General features: G+C 48.3%; 1 protein-coding gene across 1 annotated transcript; it reads right to left on the reverse strand.

The window, feature by feature from the left end:
• Nucleotides 1-16,134: 16,134 nt before the first annotated feature.
• On the reverse strand, nt 16,135-18,167 carry LOC120036300 (proline-rich extensin-like protein EPR1). Its single transcript, XM_038982772.1, has 2 exons — nt 18,096-18,167; nt 16,135-17,940 (listed from the first exon to the last, which is right to left on the reverse strand). Exons 1-2 carry the CDS (start codon nt 18,165-18,167, stop codon nt 16,135-16,137), a joined length of 1,878 nt encoding a protein of 625 aa, XP_038838700.1.
• Between the last annotated feature and the right edge of the window lie 6,000 nt (nt 18,168-24,167).

Consider the following 24,167-nt stretch of genomic DNA (forward strand, 5'->3'; position numbering starts at 1 on the left):
CAAGGAAACTCTCAACCCGCTCCACTACAGCCCCGTCGATGTTAATGGGGGCCTGTTCGGCCCGCCTTTTCCTGTACTCCACGATCAGCTCGTTTGTCTTGCACACACTGAGGGAGAGGTTGTTGTCCTGGCACCACACTGCCAGTTCTCTGACCTCCTCCCTATAGTCCGTCTCATCGTTGTCGGTGATCAGGCCTACCTATGTTGTGTCATCAGCAAACTTAATGATGGTGTTGGAGTCGTGTTTGGCCACGCAGTCGTGGGTGAACATGGAATACAGGAGTGGACTAAGTACACGCCCCAGTGTTAAGGATCAGCGTGGCAGATGTGTTGTTGCCTACTCTTACCACCTGGGGGTGGCCCGTCAGGATGTCCAAAAACCAGTTGCAGAGGGAGGTGTTTAGTTCCAGAGTCCTTAGCTTAGTGATGAGCTTCGTGGGCACTATGGTGTCGAACGCTGAGCTGTAGTCAATGAACAGCATTCTCACATAGGTGTTCCTTTTGAAAGGGCAGTGTGGAGTGCGATTGAGATTCCATCATCTGTGGATCTGTTGGGGCGGTATGCGAATTGGAGTGGGTCTAGGGTGTCCGGGAGGATGCTGTTGATATGAGCCATGACCAGCCTTTCAAAGCACTTCATGGCTACCAACGTGAGTGCTACAGGGCGGTAATCATTTAGGCAGGTTACCTTCGCTTTCTTGTGCACATGGACTATGGTGGTCTGCTTGAAACATGTAGGTGTTACTGACTCGGTCAGGGGAAGGTTGAAAATGTCAGTGAAGATACTTGACAGTTGGTCCGTGCATGCTTTGAGTACACGTCCTGGTATTCTGTCTGGCCCAGCGGCTTTGTGAATGTTGACCTGTTAAAGGTTTTGTTCACATCGGCTACCGAGAGCGTTATCACACAGTCATCCACAACAGCTGGTGCTCTCGTGCATGCTTCAGTGTTGCTTGCCTCGAAGCGAGCGAAAAAGGCATTTAGCTCGTCTGGTAGGCTCGCGTCACTGGGCAACTCGCGTCAGGGTTTCCCTTTGTTGTCCATAATAGTTTTCAAGCCCTGCCACATCTGACGAGCGTCAGAGCTGGTGTAGTAGAATACAATCTTAATCCTGTATTGACGCTTTGCTTGTTTGATTGTTCGTCTGAGGGCATAGCGGGATTTCTTATAAGCGTCCGGATTATTCTCCTGCTCCTTGAAAGCGGCAGCTCTAGCCTTTAGCTCGATGCAGATGTTGCCTGTAATCCATGGCTTCTGGTTTGAATATGTATGTACGGTCACTGTGGGGACGACGTCGTCAATGCACTTATTGATAAAGCTGGTGACTGAGGTGGTAAACTCCTCAATGCCATTGGATGAATCCCGGAACATATTCCAGTCTGTGCTAGCAAAACAGTCCTGTAGTGTAGCATCCGTGTCATCTGACCACTTCCGTATTGAGCCAGTCACTGGTACTTCCTGCTTTAGTTTTTGCTTGTAAGCAGGAATCGGGTGGATAGAATTATGGTCAGATTTGCTAAATGGAGGGAGGGGGAGAGCTTTGTATGCATCTCTGTGTGTGGAGTAAAGGTGGTCTAGGAATTTGTTAACTCTGGTTGCACATATGACATGCTGGTAAAAATTTGGTAAAACTGATTTAAGTTTGCCTGCATTAAAGTCCCTGGCCACTAGGAGCGCAGCTTCTGGGTGAGCATTTTCTTCTTTGCTTATGGCCTTATATAGTTGGTTGAGAGCGGTCTTAGTGCCAGCTTCATTCTGTGGTGGTAAATAGACGGCTACGAATAATATAGATGAGAACTCTCTTGGTAGATAGTGTGGTCTACAGCTTATCAGTACTCTTATCAGTACTCTACCTCAGGCGAGCAATACCTCGAGACTTCTTTAATATTAGACATTGCGCGCCAGCTGTTATTGACAAATAGATACACCCCCACTCCTCGTCTTACCAGACGTAGCTTCTCTGTTCTGCCGGTGCATGAAAATTCCCTCCAGCTCTATATTATCCATATCGTTGTTCAGCCACATCTCGATGAAACATAAGATATTTCCGTTTTTAATGTCCCGTTGGTAGGATCATCTTAATCGTACGTCATCAATTTTATTTTCCAATTATTGCACGTTAGAAGAACGGATGGCAGTGGGAGTTTACTCGCGCGGCTACGGATTCTCAGCAGGCTGCCCGATCTGCAGCCCCTTTTCCTGCGTCTTTTCTTCAAGCAAATGACGGGCATCTGGGCCTGTTCCAGTGAAAGCAGTATATCCTTCTCGTCAGACTCGTTAAAGGAAAAAGTTTCTTCCAGTCCGCGGTGAGTAATCGCTGTTCTGATGTCCAGAAGTAATTTTCGGTCATAAGAGACGGTAGCAACATTATGTAAAAAATAAGTTGCGCAAAAAAACTAACAAATCAGCACAATTGGTTGAGAGAATGTAAAACGTCAGCCTTGTTCTTCGGCGTCATCTTTTTCATATGAAGAGGTTTCTCAGATAGAGCCATGCTATGTCCTCTCTGTTTACCTGTCCTCTCTGTTTACCTGTCCTCTCTGTTTACCTGTCCTCTCTGTTTACCTGTCCTCTCTGTTTACCTGTCCTCTCTGTTTACCTGTCCTCTCTGTTTACCTGTCCTCTCTGTTTACCTGTCCTCTCTCTCATCTCCTTAACCCCTATAGGCTGACTTCTTTCTCTCTCCTTACCCCTATAGGCTGACTCCTCTCTCTCATCTCCTTACCCCCTATAGGCTGACTCCTCTCTCTCATCTCCTTACCCCTATAGGCTGACTCCTCTCTCTCATCTCCTTAACCCCTATAGGCTGACTCCTTTCTCTCATCTCCTTAACCCCTATAGGCTGACTCCTCTCTCTCATCTCCTTAACCCCTATAGGCTGACTCCTCTCTCTCATCTCCTTAAGCCCTATAGGCTGACTCCTCTCTCTCATCTCCTTAACCCCTATAGGCTGACTCCTCTCTCTCATCTCCTTAACCCCTATAGGCTGACTCCTCTCTCTCATCTCCTTAACCCCTATAGGCTGACTCCTCTCTCTCATCTCCTTAACCCCTATAGGCTGACTCCTCTCTCTCTCTCATCTCCTTACCCCCTATAGGCTGACTCCTCTCTCTCATCTCCTTAACCCCTATAGGCTGACTCCTCTCTCTCATCTCCTTAACCCCTATAGGCTGACTCCTCTCTCTCATCTCCTTAAGCCCTATAGGCTGACTCCTCTCTCTCATCTCCTTAACCCCTATAGGCTGACTCCTCTCTCTCATCTCCTTACCCCCTATAGGCTGACTCCTCTCTCTCATCTCCTTAACCCCTATAGGCTGACTCCTCTCTCTCTCTCATCTCCTTACCCCCTATAGGCTGACTCCTCTCTCTCATCTCCTTAACCCCTATAGGCTGACTCCTCTCTCTCATCTCCTTAACCCCTATAGGCTGACTCCTCTCTCTCATCTCCTTAAGCCCTATAGGCTGACTCCTCTCTCTCATCTCCTTAACCCCTATAGGCTGACTCCTCTCTCTCATCTCCTTACCCCCTATAGGCTGACTCCTCTCTCTCATCTCCTTAACCCCTATAGGCTGACTCCTCTCTCTCATCTCCTTAACCCCTATAGGCTGACTCCTCTCTCTCATCTTAACCCCTATAGGCTGACTCCTCTCTCTCATCTCCTTAACCCCTATAGGCTGACTCCTCTCTCTCATCTCCTTAACCCCTATAGGCTGACTCCTCTCTCTCATCTCCTTAACCCCTATAGGCTGACTCCTCTCTCTCATCTCCTTACCCCTATAGGCTGACTCCTCTCTCTCATATCCTTAACCCCTATAGGCTGACTCCTCTCTCTCATCTCCTTAACCCCTATAGGCTGACTCCTCTCTCTCATCTCCTTAACCCCTATAGGCTGACTCCTCTCTCTCTCTCTCATCTCCTTAACCCCTATAGGCTGACTCCTCTCTCTCATCTCCTTACCCCTATAGGCTGACTCCTCTCTCTCATCTCCTTAACCCCTATAGGCTGACTCCTCTCTCTCATCTCCTTAACCGCTATAGGCTGACTCCTCTCTCTCTCTCTCTCATCTCCTTAACCCCTATAGGCTGACTCCTCTCTCTCATCTCCTTAACCCCTATAGGCTGACTCCTTTCTCTCATCTCCTTAACCCCTATAGGCTGACTCCTCTCTCTCATCTCCTTAACCCCTATAGGCTGACTCCTCTCTCTCATCTCCTTAACCCCTATAGGCTGACTCCTCTCTCTCATCTCCTTAACCCCTATAGGCTGACTCCTCTCTCTCATCTCCTTAACCCCTATAGGCTGACTCCTCTCTCTCATCTCCTTACCCCCTATAGGCTGACTCCTCTCTCTCATCTCCTTACCCCTATAGGCTGACTCCTCTCTCATCTCCTTAAGCCCTATAGGCTGACTCCTTTCTCTCATCTCCTTAACCCCTATAGGCTGACTCCTCTCTCTCATCTCCTTAACCCCTATAGGCTGACTCCTCTCTCTCATCTCCTTAAGCCCTATAGGCTGACTCCTCTCTCTCATCTCCTTAACCCCTATAGGCTGACTCCTCTCTCTCATCTCCTTAACCCATATAGGCTGACTCCTCTCTCTCATCTCCTTACCCCTATAGGCTGACTCCTCTCTCTCATCTCCTTAACCCCTATAGGCTGACTCCTCTCTCTCTCTCATCTCCTTAACCCCTATAGGCTGACTCCTCTCTCTCATCTCCTTAACCCCTATAGGCTGACTCCTCTCTCTCATCTCCTTAACCCCTATAGGCTGACTCCTCTCTCTCATCTCCTTAAGCCCTATAGGCTGACTCCTCTCTCTCATCTCCTTAACCCCTATAGGCTGACTCCTCTCTCTCATCTCCTTACCCCCTATAGGCTGACTCCTCTCTCTCATCTCCTTAACCCCTATAGGCTGACTCCTCTCTCTCTCTCATCTCCTTACCCCCTATAGGCTGACTCCTCTCTCTCATCTCCTTAACCCCTATAGGCTGACTCCTCTCTCTCATCTCCTTAACCCCTATAGGCTGACTCCTCTCTCTCATCTCCTTAAGCCCTATAGGCTGACTCCTCTCTCTCATCTCCTTAACCCCTATAGGCTGACTCCTCTCTCTCATCTCCTTACCCCCTATAGGCTGACTCCTCTCTCTCATCTCCTTAACCCCTATAGGCTGACTCCTCTCTCTCATCTCCTTAACCCCTATAGGCTGACTCCTCTCTCTCATCTTAACCCCTATAGGCTGACTCCTCTCTCTCATCTCCTTAACCCCTATAGGCTGACTCCTCTCTCTCATCTCCTTAACCCCTATAGGCTGACTCCTCTCTCTCATCTCCTTAACCCCTATAGGCTGACTCCTCTCTCTCATCTCCTTACCCCTATAGGCTGACTCCTCTCTCTCATCTCCTTACCCCTATAGGCTGACTCCTCTCTCTCATCTCCTTAACCCCTATAGGCTGACTCCTCTCTCTCATCTCCTTAACCCCTATAGGCTGACTCCTCTCTCTCATCTCCTTAACCCCTATAGGCTGACTCCTCTCTCTCTCTCTCATCTCCTTAACCCCTATAGGCTGACTCCTCTCTCTCATCTCCTTACCCCTATAGGCTGACTCCTCTCTCTCATCTCCTTAACCCCTATAGGCTGACTCCTCTCTCTCATCTCCTTAACCGCTATAGGCTGACTCCTCTCTCTCTCTCTCTCATCTCCTTAACCCCTATAGGCTGACTCCTCTCTCTCATCTCCTTAACCCCTATAGGCTGACTCCTTTCTCTCATCTCCTTAACCCCTATAGGCTGACTCCTCTCTCTCATCTCCTTAACCCCTATAGGCTGACTCCTCTCTCTCATCTCCTTAACCCCTATAGGCTGACTCCTCTCTCTCATCTCCTTAACCCCTATAGGCTGACTCCTCTCTCTCATCTCCTTACCCCTATAGGCTGACTCCTCTCTCTCATCTCCTTAACCCCTATAGGCTGACTCCTCTCTCTCATCTCCTTAACCCCTATAGGCTGACTCCTCTCTCTCATCTCCTTAACCCCTGTAGGCTGACTCCTCTCTCTCATCTCCTTACCCCTATAGGCTGACTCCTCTCTCTCTCTCTCTCATCTCCTTAACCCCTATAGGCTGACTCCTCTCTCTCATCTCCTTAACCCCTATAGGCTGACTCCTCTCTCTCATCTCCTTAACCCCTATAGGCTGACTCCTCTCTCTCATCTCCTTAACCCCTATAGGCTGACTCCTCTCTCTCATCTCCTTAACCCCTATAGGCTGACTCCTCTCTCTCATCTCCTTAACCCCTATAGGCTGACTCCTCTCTCTCATCTTCTTACCCCTATAGGCTGACTCCTCTCTCTCATCTCCTTAACCCCTATAGGCTGACTCCTCTCTCTCATCTCCTTAACCCCTGTAGGCTGACTCCTCTCTCTCATCTCCTTAACCCCTATAGGCTGACTCCTCTCTCTCATCTCCTTAACCCCTGTAGGCTGACTCCTCTCTCTCATCTCCTTAACCCCTATAGGCTGACTCCTCTCTCTCTCTCATCTCCTTAACCCCTATAGGCTGACTCCTCTCTCTCATCTCCTTAACCCCTATAGGCTGACTCCTCTCTCATCTCCTTAACCCCTATAGGCTGACTCCTCTCTCATCTCCTTAACCCCTATAGGCTGACTCCTCTCTCTCATCTCCTTAACCCCTATAGGCTGACTCCTCTCTCTCATCATCTTAACCCCTGTAGGCTGACTCCTCTCTCTCTCTCTCTCATCTCCTTAACCCCTATAGGCTGACTCCTCTCTCTCATCTCCTTAACCCCTATAGGCTGACTCCTTTCTCTCATCATCTTAACCCCTGTAGGCTGACTCCTCTCTCTCTCTCTCTCATCTCCTTAACCCCTATAGGCTGACTCCTCTCTCTCATCTCCTTAACCCCTATAGGCTGACTCCTCTCTCTCATCTTAACCCCTATAGGCTGACTCCTCTCTCTCATCTCCTTAACCCCTATAGGCTGACTCCTCTCTCTCATCTCCTTAACCCCTATAGGCTGACTCCTCTCTCTCATCTCCTTAACCCCTATAGGCTGACTCCTCTCTCTCATCTTAACCCCTATAGGCTGACTCCTCTCTCTCATCTCCTTAACCCCTATAGGCTGACTCCTCTCTCTCATCTCCTTAACCCCTATAGGCTGACTCCTTTCTCTCATCTCCTTAACCCCTATAGGCTGACTCCTCTCTCTCATCATCTTAACCCCTATAGGCTGACTCCTCTCTCTCATCTCCTTAACCCCTATAGGCTGACTCCTCTCTCTCATCTCCTTAACCCCTATAGGCTGACTCCTCTCTCTCATCTCCTTAACCCCTATAGGCTGACTCCTTTCTCTCATCATCTTAACCCCTATAGGCTGACTCCTTTCTCTCATCATCTTAACCCCTATAGGCTGACTCCTCTCTCTCATCTCCTTACCCCCTATAGGCTGACTCCTCTCTCTCATATCCTTAACCCCTATAGGCTGACTCCTCTCTCTCATCTTAACCCCTATAGGCTGACTCCTCTCTCTCATCTCCTTAACCCCTATAGGCTGACTCCTCTCTCTCATCTCCTTAACCCCTATAGGCTGACTCCTCTCTCTCATCTTAACCCCTATAGGCTGACTCCTCTCTCTCATCATCTTAACCCCTATAGGCTGACTCCTCTCTCTCATCTCCTTAACCCCTATAGGCTGACTCCTCTCTCTCATCTCCTTACCCCTATAGGCTGACTCCTCTCTCTCATCTCCTTACCCCTATAGGCTGACTCCTCTCTCTCATCTCCTTAACCCCTATAGGCTGACTCCTCTCTCTCATCTCCTTACCCCTATAGGCTGACTCCTCTCTCTCATCTCCTTAACCCCTATAGGCTGACTCCTCTCTCTCATCTCCTTACCCCTATAGGCTGACTCCTCTCTCATCTCCTTAACCCCTATAGGCTGACTCCTCTCTCTCATCTCCTTAACCCCTATAGGCTGACTCCTCTCTCTCATCTCCTTAACCCCTATAGGCTGACTCCTCTCTCTCATCTCCTTAACCCCTATAGGCTGACTCCTCTCTCTCATCATCTTAACCCCTATAGGCTGACTCCTCTCTCTCTCTCATCTCCTTAACCCCTATAGGCTGACTCCTCTCTCTCATCTCCTTAACCCCTATAGGCTGACTCCTCTCTCTCATCTCCTTAACCCCTATAGGCTGACTCCTCTCTCTCATATCCTTAACCCCTATAGGCTGACTCCTCTCTCTCATCTCCTTAACCCCTATAGGCTGACTCCTCTCTCTCTCTCTCTCATCTCCTTAACCCCTATAGGCTGACTCCTCTCTCTCATCTCCTTACCCCTATAGGCTGACTCCTTTCTCTCATCATCTTAACCCCTATAGGCTGACTCCTCTCTCTCATCTCCTTAACCCCTATAGGCTGACTCCTCTCTCTCATCTCCTTACCCCTATAGGCTGACTCCTCTCTCTCATCTCCTTAACCCCTATAGGCTGACTCCTTTCTCTCTCCTTACCCCCTATAGGCTGACTCCTCTCTCTCATCTCCTTAACCCCTATAGGCTGACTCCTCTCTCTCATCTCCTTACCCCTATAGGCTGACTCCTCTCTCTCATCTCCTTACCCCTATAGGCTGACTCCTCTCTCTCATCTCCTTACCCCTATAGGCTGACTCCTCTCTCTCTCTCTCTCTCTCTCTCATCTCCTTAACCCCTATAGGCTGACTCCTCTCTCTCTCTCTCTCTCTCTCTCTCATCTCCTTAACCCCTATAGGCTGACTCCTTTCTCTCTCCTTACCCCTATAGGCTGACTCCTCTCTCTCTCCTTACCCCTATAGGCTGACTCCTCTCTCTCTCCTTACCCCTATAGGCTGACTCCTTTCTCTCTCCTTACCCCTATAGGCTGACTCCTCTCTCTCATCTCCTTAACCCCTATAGGTCTCTCCTCCAGAGAGAGGACAAGGAGAGGTGAGGGCTAGAGATATAGGTGTTTACACACTTTACATTAACACACAGTCACCATACATTAACACACAGTCACCACACATTAACACACAGTCACCATACATTAACACACAGTCACCATACATTAACACAGTCAGCACACATTAACACACAGTCACCATACATTAACACACAGTCACCATACATTAACACACAGTCACCATACATTAACACACAGTCACCACACATTAACACACAGTCACCACACATTAACACACAGTCACCACACATTAACACACAGTCACCATACATTAACACACAGTCAGCACACATTAACACACAGTCACCATACATTAACACAGTCACCACACATTAACACACAGTCACCACACATTAACACACAGTCACCACACATTAACACACAGTCACCATACATTAACACACAGTCACCACACATTAACACACAGTCACCACACATTAACACACAGTCAGCACACAGTCACCATACATTAACACACAGTCACCATACATTAACACACAGTCACCACACATTAACACACAGTCACCACACATTAACACACAGTCACCACACACTAACACACAGTCACCATACATTAACACAGTCACCACACATTAACACACAGTCACCATACATTAACACAGTCACCATACATTAACACACAGTCACCATACATTAACACACAGTCACCACACATTAACACACAGTCACCACACATTAACACACAGTCAGCACACATTAACACACAGTCACCACACACTAACACACAGTCACCATACATTAACACAGTCACCACACATTAACACACAGTCACCATACATTAACACAGTCACCATACATTAACACACAGTCACCATACATTAACACACAGTCACCACACATTAACACACAGTCACCACACATTAACACACAGTCAGCACACATTAACACACAGTCACCACACATTAACACACAGTCACCATACATTAACACACAGTCACCACACATTAACACACAGTCACCACACATTAACACACAGTCAGCACACAGTCACCACACATTAACACACAGTCACCACACATTAACACACAGTCACCATACATTAACACACAGTCACCATACATTAACACACAGTCACCACACATTAACACACAGTCACCACACATTAACACACAGTCACCACACATTAACACACAGTCACCATACATTAACACACAGTCACCATACATTAACACACAGTCACCATACATTAACACACAGTCACCACACATTAACACACAGTCACCATACATGAACACACAGTCACCATACATTAACACACAGTCACCACACATTAACACACAGTCACCACACATTAACACACAGTCACCACACATTAACACACAGTCACCATACATTAACACACAGTCAGCACACATTAACACACAGTCAGCACACATTAACACACAGTCACCATACATTAACACACAGTCAGCACACATTAACACACAGTCACCATACATTAACACACAGTCACCATACATTAACACACAGTCACCATACATTAACACACAGTCACCACACATTAACACACAGTCACCACACATTAACACACAGTCACCACACATTAACACACAGTCACCACACATTAACACACAGTCACCACACATTAACACACAGTCACCACACATTAACACACAGTCACCATACATTAACACACAGTCACCACACATTAACACACAGTCACCACACATTAACACACAGTCACCACACATTAACACACAGTCACCATACATTAACACACAGTCAGCACACATTAACACACAGTCAGCACACATTAACACACAGTCAGCACACATTAACACACAGTCACCATACATTAACACACAGTCACCATACATTAACACACAGTCAGCACACATTAACACACAGTCACCATACATTAACACACAGTCACCACACATTAACACACAGTCAGCACACATTAACACACAGTCAGCACACATTAACACACAGTCACCATACATTAACACACAGTCACCATACATTAACACACAGTCACCATACACTAACACACAGTCACCATACATTAACACACAGTCAGCACACATTAACACACAGTCACCATACATTAACACACAGTCACCATACATTAACACACAGTCACCACACATTAACACACAGTCACCACACATTAACACACAGTCAGCACACATTAACACACAGTCAGCACACATTAACACACAGTCACCATACATTAACACACAGTCACCATACATTATAACAACCTACAGATGATTACAGGGTTTCATGTACAGTACGTTGTGTCAAATCATTTTTTTAAACAAATGTTATTTTTTTCTTCTCTCTAGACATTGGTTCTCTGTATCTGTGTGGACTTGTATGAGTGATACATACTTAGACAACTGAACCAGAAATGATGGCGGTTCATCCGTGGGTGTGTACTCTAATTTCTAGGATCTTATATATTCCCAGAACATTCCTTTTAAGGCTTAAATGTCTTCTATGTAACCTCGCGGGTCACGCAAACCATTCCACAGAGAAGGTTAACATTGCCAGAGTGCATTGCTAACATGTTTGGCTGCGTATTTTTCATTTTTCTGACACATTCTACAGAGCGGGAACTCCCTGATTAAACTGAACCTACGTGTTGTTTTTCTGTACTGCTCCATAGCTCTGCACGTTCTCCCCTGGAACTCTGTAGCAGGCTGAGCTCGGACATCTCCCTCCCTTTCCCCTCTTGTCTTCTCCCTCCCTTTCCCCTCTTGTCTTCTCACTCCCTTTCCCCTCTTGTCTTCTCACTCCCTCCCTTTCCCCTCTTGTCTTCTCACTCCCTCCCTTTCCCCTCTTGTCTTCTCCCTCCCTTTCCCCTCTTGTCTTCTCCCACCCTCCCTTTCCCCTCTTATCTTCTCCCTCCCTTTCCCCTCTTGTCTTCTCCCTCCCTTTCCCCTCTTGTCTTCTCCCACCCTCCCTTTCCCCTCTTATCTTCTCCCTCCCTTTCCCCTCTTGTCTTCTCCCTCCCTTTCCCCTCTTGTCTTCTCCCACCCTCCCTTTCCCGTCTTGTCTTCTCACTCCCTCCCTTTCCCGTCTTGTCTTCTCACTCCCTCCCTTTCCCGTCTTGTCTTCTCACTCCCTCCCTTTCCCCTCTTGTCTTCTCACTCCCTCCCTTTCCCCTCTTGTCTTCTCACTCCCTCCCTTTCCCCTCTTGTCTTCTCACTCCCTCCCTTTCCCCTCTTGTCTTCTCCCTCCCTCCCTTTCCCCTCTTGTCTTCTCACTCCCTCCCTTTCCCCTCTTGTCTTCTCACTCTCTCCCTTTCCCCTCTTGTCTTCCTCCTCCCTTTCCCCTCTCGTCTTCTCCCTCCCTTTCCCGTCTTGTCTTCTCACTCCCTCCCTTTCCCCTCTTGTCTTCTCCCTCCCTTTCCCCTCTTGTCTTCTCACTCCCTCCCTTTCCCCTCTCGTCTTCTCCCTCCCTTTCCCCTCTTGTCTTCTCAGTTGGGCGAACCCCTCCTTCAGCCACCCCCAGACATTTGGAACAGCACAAATAAATAATCATAACATTTAAAACTATAGAAACATATCAAGAAAAATATAAGACTCATAAATATAAAAAATAAGTAACAAAGACAAATAGAAACAAATTGTAGTATATAAAAGATAATATAATTATTACATTATTACCCTATTGCTAACAAAAAACACACAAATACAACAAAATTGTAGAAATACTATATCACACAAATACACAAATAAAATAAGACACTTATAAAGAAAATAACCTGATTATTGCACTTCAAACAAGAAACACACAAACTAAATAGCACAACTAATTGCATTACTAAATGCATTAGTACTGTACAAAGGTAGAGGTGCGCTATTTGATAGATCCCCCCGCTCCCCCTACCTCGGGCTTCCAGTGGGGAGACCTGAGGTCAACCTACCCCCCGCCCCATCTCGTACTTCTGAGTAGCTCACAAACTAGAATCAGGGCGCCCAGTCCGACAAGGTTAATTGACCCACAGTCCCACATGGTGACATGACATCATTGACGTGCAAATGAGTGATAGAAACCTGATCACGCAAATGTCACCATTCAGAATATATAAAAACATAATCTATATATATATATAGAAAAAATGGGGGAGGGGGTGCCCCATGCCGCCCCCGGCAAGATGCCGCCCTGGGTCGCTGCCCATGTCGCATATGCCTAAATCCGCCACTGGTGTCTGTCTATCTGTCTCTGTGTCTGTCTGTCTTTGTATTGCATGCATGGGGATTTTAGGTCAGTGATGAGCACAGCACTGACTCCCAGGTGCCCTGATACCAACTCAAACAGTACAGTAGACCGTAGCAGGAGTCCTGATTATGCTGACGTGGCATGTCTGTGCTATTCCACCCATCCTACCATGACATGGCATAAAGGCCCTGCCCTCTTGTTCTCAATTACACCTCCATCAGAGAGGACTTCTGCCAAGCCTGTTCCCATCGGGAGCCCCAAGGCACTGCATCTGTGCTAGAGGCGTCACTACAGACCCTGGTTCAATTCCAGGCTGTGATTGGGCGGCGCACAATTGGCCCAGCATCGTCCGAGTTAGGGTTTGGCCGGGGTAGGCTGTCATTGTAAATAAGAATTTGTTCTTAACTGACGTGCCTAGTTAAATAAAGGTTAAATAAAATAAATGAAAAATTCCATCTATCAACTACTGTGTGCTACCTGGAACCGACGGGGCAGAAAAGACAAACGTTCCCAACCGCAGTTTCCGTTAAACTGGAATCTGCCTCTGGTTAGGCTAGGTGACTTTCTCAGGTGTTGTGGGTGTAGCCCATGTTGGGATGAGCAGATAGGAGTACAATTATGTTGGCCCTACATGCTGATGTAAGGTCTGTTTCGTGTTTTTCTCCCTAATGGTGAAGGTTAGGAATTAGGGGTGGTAAGCTGATCCTAGATCTGTGCCGAAAGGCCAACTTCTAGCGTGATGCATCCTGATGATTTGCAGGGAGCCTATCAGGAGTCATGGCCTGACACATCAGTGCTCTGCCCCGCCCCATCACCTGATTGGCCAAGTGTCAAACAAGAAATGATTCATATGAGAGCAAATATTAACACACACTCTCTCAAACATACACTACCGTTCAAAAGTTTGGGGTCACCTAGAAATGTCCTTGTTTTTGAAAGAAAAGCACATTTCTGTCCACTAAAATAACATCAAATTGATCAGAAATACAGTGTAGACATTGTTAATGTTGTAAATGACTATTGTAGCTGGAAACGGTTGATTTTTAATGGAATATCTACATAGGAGTACAGAGGCCCATTTTCAGCAACCATCACTCCTGTGTTCCAATGGCACATTGTGTTAGCTAATCCAAGTTTATAATTTTAAAAGGCTAATTGATCATTAGAAAACCCATTTGCAATTATGTTAGCATAGCTGAAAGCTGTTGTTCTGATCATGGTCGATTACATTGCACTCCACGAGGAGACTGCGTGACAGGCTGACTACCTGTTATGCGAGTGCAGCAAGGAGCCAAGGTAAGGTGCTAGCTAGCATTAAACTTATCTTATAAAAAAACAATCAATCTTAACATAATCACTAGTTAACTACACATTTCTTCCTAACAAAGACAGCCAACTTAGCCAAACGGGGGATGATTTAACAAAAGCGCATTTTCGAAAAAAGCACAATCGTTGCACGAATGTACCTAACCATAAACATCAATGCCTTTCTTAAAATACACAGAAGTATATTTTTTTAAACCTGCATATTTAGTTGAAAGAAATTCATGTTAGCAGGCAAAAACTAGGGAAATTGTGTCACTTCTCTTGCGTTCATTGCACGCAGAGTCAGGGTATATGCAACAGTTTGGGCCGCCTGGCTCGTTGCGAACTAATTTGCCATAATTATGACATAACATTGAAGGTTGTGCAATGTAACAGCAATATTTAGACTTATGGATGCCACCCGTTAGATAAAATACGTAATGGTTCCGTATTTCACTGAAAGAATAAACGTTTTGTTTTCGAAATTATAGTTTCCGGATTCGACCATATTAATGACCTAAGGCTCGTATTTCTGTGTGTTATTATATTATAATTAAGTCTATGATTTGATAGAGCAGTTTGACTGAGCGGTGGTAGGCAGCAGCAGGCTCGTAGTCATTTACTTCAGTTATCTTTGCCTTCTTGGGTACAGGGACAATGGTGGCCATCTTGAAGCATGTGGGGACAACAGACTTGGATAGGGAGCGATTGAATAGGTCTGTAAACACACCAGCCAGCTGGTCTGCGCATGCTCTGAGGATGCAACTAGGGATGCCGTCTGGGCCAGCAGCCTTGCGAGGGTTAACACGTTTAAATGTTTTACTCTCGTCAGGCCATGGAGAAGGAGAGGGGGGGGCGCAGTCCTTGTTAGCGGTCCGCGACGGTTGCACTGTATTATCCTCAAAGCGGGCAAAGAAGGTGTTTAGTTTGTCTGGAAGCGTGATGTCGGTGTCCTTGACGTGGCTGGTTTTCTTTTTGTAGTCTGATTGTCTGTAGTCCCTGCCACATACGTCTCGTGTTTGAGCCGTTGAATTGCGACTCCACCTTGTCCCTGTACTGGCATTTCGCTTGTTTGATTGCCTTGCGGAGGGAATAGGTACACTGTTTATATTCAGACGTATTCCCAGACCTCTTTCCATGGTTAAATGCAGTGGATCGCTCTTTCAGTTTAGCGTGAATGCTGCCATCCATCCACGGTGTCTGGTTAGGGTAGGTTTTAATAGTCACAGTGGGTACAACATCTTGCCATCATTTCTGCCGGTGTCTTGGAGCTAGAATCAGGATCATGTATACTGTGCTAATGACAACTCACAAAAAGAGCAAAGGAGAGCATTGTACAATACGGTGAACTGAGCAAACAAGGCATTTGTGGTAAGTACATGGGTGCCGCCATCTTTTTTGGTACTCCGCTATTGTGATGTCATCACATGCAAATGTAATTGTATTGTTTTGATTTAGAATGGCCATGAAATAGAATGGATGTAAAGTGTTTCAAATCAACACTCTTATGTTGTAGTAGTGTCGTACATGTAGCCTGTACTTGGCAGCTAAAAGCTGAATTGCAATACACAAAACAACAACATCTTGAATTGCTTGAAAAGTATCAAACAAGCATCAAGTCTTTAGCTTCAGAGGGTGCCACTGCTTGGTTAAGTCATCTCCCTGCATTGCTGGCAGCCCGAGCTGTGTGGGTGGTAGTCGAGCTGTGTGGGTGGTAGTCGAGCTGTGTGGGTGGTAGTCGAGCTGTGTGGGTGGTAGTCGAGCTGGGTGGGTGGTAGTCGAGCTGTGTGGGTGGTAGTCGAGCTGTGTGGGTGGTAGTCGAGCTGTGTGGGTGGTAGTCGAGCTGGGTGGGTGGTAGTCGAGCTGGGTGGGTGGTAGTCGAGCTGGGTGGGTGGTAGTCGAGCTGTGTGGGTGGTAGTCGAGCTGGGTGGGTGGTAGTCGAGCTGGGTGGGTGGTAGTCGTGCTGGGTGGGTGGTAGTCGAGCTGGGTGGGTGGTAGTCGAGCTGGGTGGGTGGTAGTCGAGCTGGGTGGGTGGTAGTCGAGCTGGGTGGGTGGTAGTCGAGCTGGGTGGGTGGTAGTCGTGCTGGGTGGGTGGTAGTCGAGCTGGGTGGGTGGTAGTCGAGCTGGGTGGGTGGTAGTCGAGCTGTGTGGGTGGTAGTCGAGCTGTGTGGGTGGTAGTCGAGCTGTGTGGGTGGTAGTCGAGCTGTGTGGGTGGTAGTCGAGCTGGGTGGGTGGTAGTCGAGCTGGGTGGGTGGTAGTCGAGCTGGGTGGGTGGTAGTCGAGCTGGGTGGGTGGTAGTCGTGCTGGGTGGGTGGTAGTCGTGCTGGGTGGGTGGTAGTCGAGCTGGGTGGGTGGTAGTCGAGCTGTGTGGGTGGTAGTCGAGCTGGGTGGGTGGTAGTCGAGCTGGGTGGGTGGTAGTCGTGCTGGGTGGGTGGTAGTCGAGCTGGGTGGGTGGTAGTCGTGCTGGGTGGGTGGTAGTCGAGCTGGGTGGGTGGTAGTCGAGCTGGGTGGGTGGTAGTCGAGCTGGGTGGGTGGTAGTCGAGTTGGGTGGGTGGCACTCGAGCTGGGTGGGTGGCAGTCGAGCTGGGTGGGTGGCAGTCGAGTTGGGTGGGTGGCAGTCGAGCTGGGTGGGTGGCAGTCGTGCTGGGTGGGTGGTAGTCGAGCTGGGTGGGTGGTAGTCGAGTTGGGTGGGTGGCAGTCGAGCTGTGTGGGTGGTAGTCGAGCTGGGTGGGTGGTAGTCGAGCTGGGTGGGTGGTAGTCGAGTTGGGTGGTAGTCGAGCTGGGTGGGTGGTAGTCGAGCTGGGTGGGTGGTAGTCGTGCTGGGTGGGTGGTAGTCGAGCTGGGTGGGTGGTAGTCGAGCTGGGTGGGTGGTAGTCGTGCTGGGTGGGTGGTAGTCGAGTTGGGTGGTAGTCGAGCTGGGTGGGTGGTAGTCGAGCTGGGTGGGTGGTAGTCGAGCTGGGTGGGTGGTAGTCGAGCTGGGTGGGTGGTAGTCGTGCTGGGTGGGTGGTAGTCGTGCTGGGTGGGTGGTAGTCGAGCTGGGTGGGTGGTAGTCGAGCTGGGTGGGTGGTAGTCGAGCTGGGTGGATGGTAGTTGAGCTGGGTGGGTGGTAGTCGAGCTGGGTGGGTGGTAGTCGAGCTGGGTGGGTGGTAGTCGTGCTGGGTGGGTGGTAGTCGAGCTGGGTGGGTGGCAGTCGAGTTGGGTGGGTGGCAGTCGAGCTGGGTGGGTGGTAGTCGTGCTGGGTGGGTGGTAGTCGAGCTGGGTGGGTGGTAGTCGAGCTGGGTGGGTGGTAGTCGAGCTGTGTGGGTGGTAGTCGAGCTGGGTGGGTGGTAGTCGAGCTGGGTGGGTGGTAGTCGAGCTGGGTGGGTGGTAGTCGAGCTGGGTGGGTGGTAGTCGAGCTGGGTGGGTGGTAGTCGAGCTGGGTGGGTGGTAGTCGAGCTGGGTGGGTGGTAGTCGAGCTGGGTGGGTAGCAGCCGAGTTGGGTGGTAGTCGAGTTGGGACAGGGTTGGTAATTGCGGTGATGGAGTTGTCTCGCTGGAGTTGTCCTCAGATGTTGTTCTCAGCCCTCTGTAGCCACTGAACGACTACTCTACTACTGACGTGTAGCACCCACTTGAGTGATGCTTTTTCTGCTGGCAATACGGGCGCTAAAAGCTCCCCACACATCATTCAGAGTACTAGTCATCCTCACAGTGAGGGAGCCCTCTGCCAGCTCAGCACTGCAGTCCTCTCACGCTCTGGGTGGTGAAATAAGAATCTGGCTAGCTAAGCAAACCAAACAAATTGAGCTGCCGTCATTTCTGCAGTTCCGATGCGCAAGACAGGTAGATATATTGGATCAAAATTAAATTAGTTATCAAAAACAAAAATCACCTAAAATCAACTAATTATGTGGAATATTTACAGGAGCTCTCAGCCTATGCTGCCAATACGGCCTCATGAGACTTATCAACCACACTTTCTAAATGGAAACATTCAAATCAAATCTAACTTTATTTGTCACATGCGCTGAATACATAAAGTGTAGATCTTACCGTGAAATGCTTACTTACAAGCCCTTAACCAACAGTGCAGTTCAAGAAGAGTTAATAAAATATTGACTAAATAAACTAAAGTAAAAAATAAAAAGTAACACAATAACGAGGCTATATACAGGGGGTACCGAGTCAGTGTGCAGTGGTACAGGTTAGTTGAGGTAATTTGTACATGTAGGTAGGGGTGAAGTGACTATGCATAGATAATAAACAGCGAGTAGCAGCGGTGTACAAAACAAATGGGGGGGTCAATGTAAATACTCTGGTGTCCATTTGATTAATTGTTCAGCTTTACAACTTTACAACTGACCTTCTACCACATTCCCTTTGTTTGATTGGCATCCTGTCATGTTCAAATACAGTTGAAGTCGGAAGTTTACATACACCTTAGCCAAATACATTTAAACTCAGTTTTTCTGACATTTAATCCTAGTAAAAATTCCCAGTTTTAGGTCAGTTAGGATCACCACTTTATTTTAAGAATGTGAAATGTCAGAATAATAGTAGAGAGAATGATTTATTTCATCTTTTATTTCTTTCATCACATTCCCAGTGGGTCAGAAGTTTACATACACTCAAGTAGTATTTGGTAGCATTGCCTTTAAATTGTTTAACTTGGGTCAAAAGTTTTGGGTAGCCTTCCACAAGCTTCCCACAATAAGTTGGGTGAATTTTGGCCCATTCCTCCTGACAGAGCTGGTGTAACTGAGTCAGGTTTGTAGGCCTCCTTGCTCGCACATGCTTTTTCAGTTCTGCCCACAAATGTTCTATAGGATTGAGGTCAGGGCTTTGTGATGGCCACTCCAATACCTTGACTTTGTTGTCCTTAAGCCATTTTGCCACAACTTTGGAAGTATGCTTGGGGTCATTGTCCATTTGGAAGACCCATTTGCGACCAAGCTTCAACTTCCTGACTGATGTCTTGAGATGTTACTTCGACATATCTACATAATTTTCCTACCTCATGTTGCCATCTATTTTGTGAAGTGCACCAGTCCCTCCTGCAGCAAAGCACCCCCACAACATGATGCTGCCACCCCCGTGCTTCACGGTTGGGATGGTGTTCTTCAGCTTGCAAGCCTCCCCCTTTTTCCTCCAAACATAACAATGGTCATTTTGGCCAAACAGTTCTAATTTTGTTTCATCAGATCAGAGGACATTTCTCCAAAAAGTACGAGCTTTGTCCCCATTTGCAGTTACAAACCGTAGTCTGGCTTATTAATGGCGGTTTTGGAGCAGTGGCTTCTTCCTTGCTGAGCGGCCTTTCAGGTTATGTCGATATAAGACTCGTTTTACTGGGGATATAGATACTTTTGTACCTGTTTCCTCCAGCATCTTCACAAGGTCCTTTGCTTTTCTTCTGGGATTGATTTGCACTTTTCGCACCAAAGTACATTCATCTCTAGGAGACAGAACGCGTCTCCTTCCTGAGCGGTATGATGGCTGCGTGGTCCCATGGTGTTTATACTTGCGTACTATTGTTTGTACAGATGAACGTGAAACCTTCAGGCGTTTGGAAATTGCTCCCAAGGATGAACCAGACTTGTGGAGGTCTACAATTTTTTTTCTGAGGTCTTGGCTAATTTATTTAGATTTTCCCATGATGTCAAGCAAAGAGGCACTGATTTTGAAGGTAGGCCTTGAAATACATCCACAGGTACACCTCCAATTGACTCCAATTATGTCAATTAGCTTATCAGAAGCTTCTAAAGCCATGACATAATTTTCTGTAATTTTCCAAGCTGTTGAAAGGCACAGTCAACTTAGTGTATGTTAACTTCTGACCCACTGGAATTGTTTACAGTGAATTATAAGTGAAATAATCTGTCTGTAAACAATTGTTGGAAAAATGACTTGTGTCATGCACAAAGTAGATGTTCTAACCGACTTGCCAAAACTATAGTTTGTTAACAAGACATTTGTGGAGTGGTTGAAAAACAAGTTTTAATGACTCCAGCCTAAGTGTATGTAAATTTCCGACTTCAACTGTATATTTCATTTGATTCACAATTGCCAGCTCTCCTTGCTGCCCTCTCAAAAGGGTTTCTCCTGATCCGTTTCGTCCTACACGTGGCAATATAATGAATAGAATGGGCTTCCCCATTCAAGTCAACGATGGCATAATGGGTGGACTGGCGGCCATTGCGAGTGAACCCATATGAGCAAAGCAGGACGTAAAAGCAGGAAGTGTACCCATCAATCTGTGCTGTGATTTGTTGAATCAACTTTACAACAGACATTACAAAAAATGCATTCCATTGCATTTCCCCCTTCCCCTTTCCCTCTTCAAAAGGACCACAATGTTATCCTTGATGATTTTCTTAAATTGTATGTGGAGGCGTCACCAGCTGGAGCACCCTTATGTATGGATTTTACAAATTGTCAAATAAATTCAATCAATCACATCAGTTAGCATCATTTGAATGAGCATTCTACATTACCATGGAAATGATTGCATCACAATACCAGGCAGCCATTGCGAGTGTACCCATGAGTTAACCAATCAAATTGCCAGGGTGAGATGTTCCATGCCCCTTCTATTCATTCTATATCTATGGTCCTACACACCCCTCCTTCATATTTTGACACACACACTCCATCTTGTTAGTGTGTACTATTTAAGACCACTCTGTGGCCCAGGGACAAACGGCTGTTCCTCTCGCCCCAAGCGGTCCGTCTTTCATGCTAATATATAAGTCAGATCTGAAATGATCACCGTTTCAGTGTGTGGCGGTCAGATCTCATCATGGCTCCATGCGTAAAAACAATTAAACCTCCTCCCTCCTCGGCCCTCCTCCACCCACAACAATCACTCTGGACGTGTGAGGTGAAATTGAGCAAGAAATGATCCGTTTTCTAAATCACTTCTCTCCTCTCACATAACATTCATTTCATTCTGTCTCTTTGTCCCTTTCTTCTTTTAGCTTTTACTTTACCAGGTCCCAACCAAGCCCCTCGCTTCTTCTCCTTTCCTCCAGCCTCTTTTCTCATCTCTCTCTCTGTCGTCGTTCTTCCAACAGGACGTGTTGCGTGTGAATGTTCTCTGAGCGGCCTGCTTTCTTCCCTTCAGGCTGGATGACATTGTTGCTGCCTACTGTGGGTTGGCTGTATTTATTTAGTGGTAATTGGTGTGTGGATGAGTGGGGTAATGAGGTGCGTCCACACTTGTCTGCTCCCCTCTGAGAGAGACAGACTGGGGGATGAAGGAAGACTGCTGCAGGCCTGTACCACTCTGCTGTCTGTTCCAGTCCCAGACATCCAGGCTGAGCAGAATGGCTGTTTCATACCCAGGTGGACAAACACAATATCAAATCAAAGTTTATTTGTCATGTGTGCCGAATACAACAGGTGTGGACCTTACAGTGAAATGCTTACTTACAGGCTCTAACCAATAGTGCAAAAAGGTATTAGGTGAACAATAGGTAAGTAAAGAAATAAAAACAACAGTAAAAGGACAGTGAAAAATAACAGTAGCGAGGCTATAAAAGTAGCGAGGCTACATAGTCACCGGTTAGTCAGGCTGATTGAGGTAGTATGTACATTACTACCTCAAAGTGACTATGCGTATATGATGAACAGAGAGTAGCAGTAGCGTAAAAGAGGAGCCTCAATAAGACGGGCCGCCGTGGTTTCGGGGTGTGTGTGTGCTTACTGTTGTCTGTGTGTGTTTTTAGTTTTGTATATATGTGTGTGTGTGTGTGTGCTTACGTACTGTTGTCTATCCCCGGTACCCCCCCTACCACCTCAGACCTATCTCCGGTGCCCTCCCTACCACCCCAGACCTATCCCCGGTGCCCTCCCTGCCACCCCAGACCTATCCCCGGTGCCCTCCCTGCCACCCCAGACCTATCCCCGGTGCCCTCCCTGCCACCCCAGACCTATCCCCGGTGCCCTCCCGCCACCCCAGACCTATCCCCGGTGCCCCCCACCACCCCAGACCTATCCCCGGTGCCCTCCCTGCCACCCCAGACCTATCCCCGGTGCCCTCCCTGCCACCCCAGACCTATCCCCGGTGCCCCCCGCCACCCCAGACCTATCCCCGGTGCCCTCCCTGCCACCCCAGACCTATCTCCGGTGCCCTCCCTGCCACCCCAGACCTATCTCCGGTGCCCTCCCTGCCACCCCAGACCTATCTCCGGTGCCCTCCCTGCCACCCCAGACCTATCTCCGGTGCCCTCCCTGCCACCCCAGACCTATCTCCGGTGCCCTCCCTGCCACCCCAGACCTATCTCCGGTGCCCTCCCTACCACCCCAGACCTATCTCCGGTGCCCTCCCTACCACCCCAGACCTATCTCCGGTGCCCTCCCTGCCACCCCAGACCTATCTCCGGTGCCCCCCCTGCCACCCCAGACCTATCTCCGGTGCCCTCCCTGCCACCCCAGACCTATCCCCGGTGCCCTCCCTGCCACCCCAGACCTATCCCCGGTGCCCTCCCTGCCACCCCAGACCTATCCCCGGTGCCCTCCCTACCACCCCAGACCTATCCCCGGTGCCCTCCCTGCCACCCCAGACCTATCTCCGGTGCCCTCCCTGCCACCCCAGACCTATCTCCGGTGCCCTCCCTGCCACCCCAGACCTATCTCCGGTGCCCCCCTACCACCCCAGACCTGTCCCCGGTGCCCCACCCCAGACCTATCCCCGGTGCCCTCCCTGCCACCCCAGACCTATCCCCGGTGCCCTCCCTGCCACCCCAGACCTAGCCCTCCAGAGTACCTAATGATTTCACTTACACCACCTTCCTTATCTGTCTGGACCACGGAGCACCTGCAGTCTGCTATCTCCTGCCTCCAGTCTGCTGTCTCCTGCCTCCAGTCTCCTGCCTCCAGTCTGCTGCCTGCCTCCCATTTATTACATGCCATTTGCTGCCTCATATTCTATGAAATTCAATTGCACAGCTCACACTGAAGCCAGAGCAGAGGATTTCTCTCTCTCTCCCTCTCTCTCTCTCTCCCCCTCAATCTCTCTCTCTCCCTCTCTCTCTCTCTCTCTCTCTCTCTCTCCCTCTCCCTCTCCCTCTCTCTCTCTCTCTCTTTCCCACCTCCTGAAAATGAAGCTGCTTAATGATAATAGATCATTCAGTAGTACTGCAGTATGTATCTGGGACATTTTGAATGGAAATGGGGGAACTGTCCACAGGGGTTTAGGGTGTTAATGTTATGCACGTGTCATTTTGTTCCAGCATAATTCATGTGGACTCACCCTTGAGACAGTCCCTGTATGAGAGGAGTAGCAGGACTCATTTTAGAGGCAGACTTTGAGTTGCTAATGGTGGCGTTATTCATCTGGTTTGTCCCAGAAACCACCTGGCTGAATCAAACGGGCCGCTGTTGGGTAATTGAGGCCCACTCCGCACCCCCTGTGGTGACCATGGCAGAACTGTAATTCCCCAACAACTCTGCCTCAGTCCCAGCCTGGCAACAAGCCCATCTCCCAGCAAAACACTCTGCCTCAGTCCCAGCCTGGCAACAAGCCCATCTCCCAGCAAAACACTCTGACTCAGTCCCAGCCTGGCAACAAGCCCATCTCCCAGCAAAACACTCTGACTCAGCATCTGTCAGGAGAAAGAAGAGGAGGCATCTCAGATCTGGAGTACATCTCAATGTGTTACACAGGTTTATTCCACCTGTTCCAAGTCAATGTTTCATTTGAT

The sequence above is a fragment of the Salvelinus namaycush genome, unplaced genomic scaffold, assembly GCF_016432855.1.
Source record: "Salvelinus namaycush isolate Seneca unplaced genomic scaffold, SaNama_1.0 Scaffold1291, whole genome shotgun sequence".
NCBI lineage: Eukaryota > Metazoa > Chordata > Actinopteri > Salmoniformes > Salmonidae > Salvelinus > Salvelinus namaycush.

What these genes read in the sequence shown, in the direction of transcription:
- LOC120036300 (XM_038982772.1), bottom strand. Translation starts at nt 18,167, where the DNA reads ATGACTAGTACTCTGAATGATGTGTGGGGAGCTTTTAGCGCCCGTATT. An exon ending in GCAGAAAAAGCATCACTCAA is followed by an intron (nt 17,941 to 18,095) that starts GTGGGTGCTACA and finishes CTACCCACCCAG; the next exon opens with CTCGACTACCACCCACCCAG.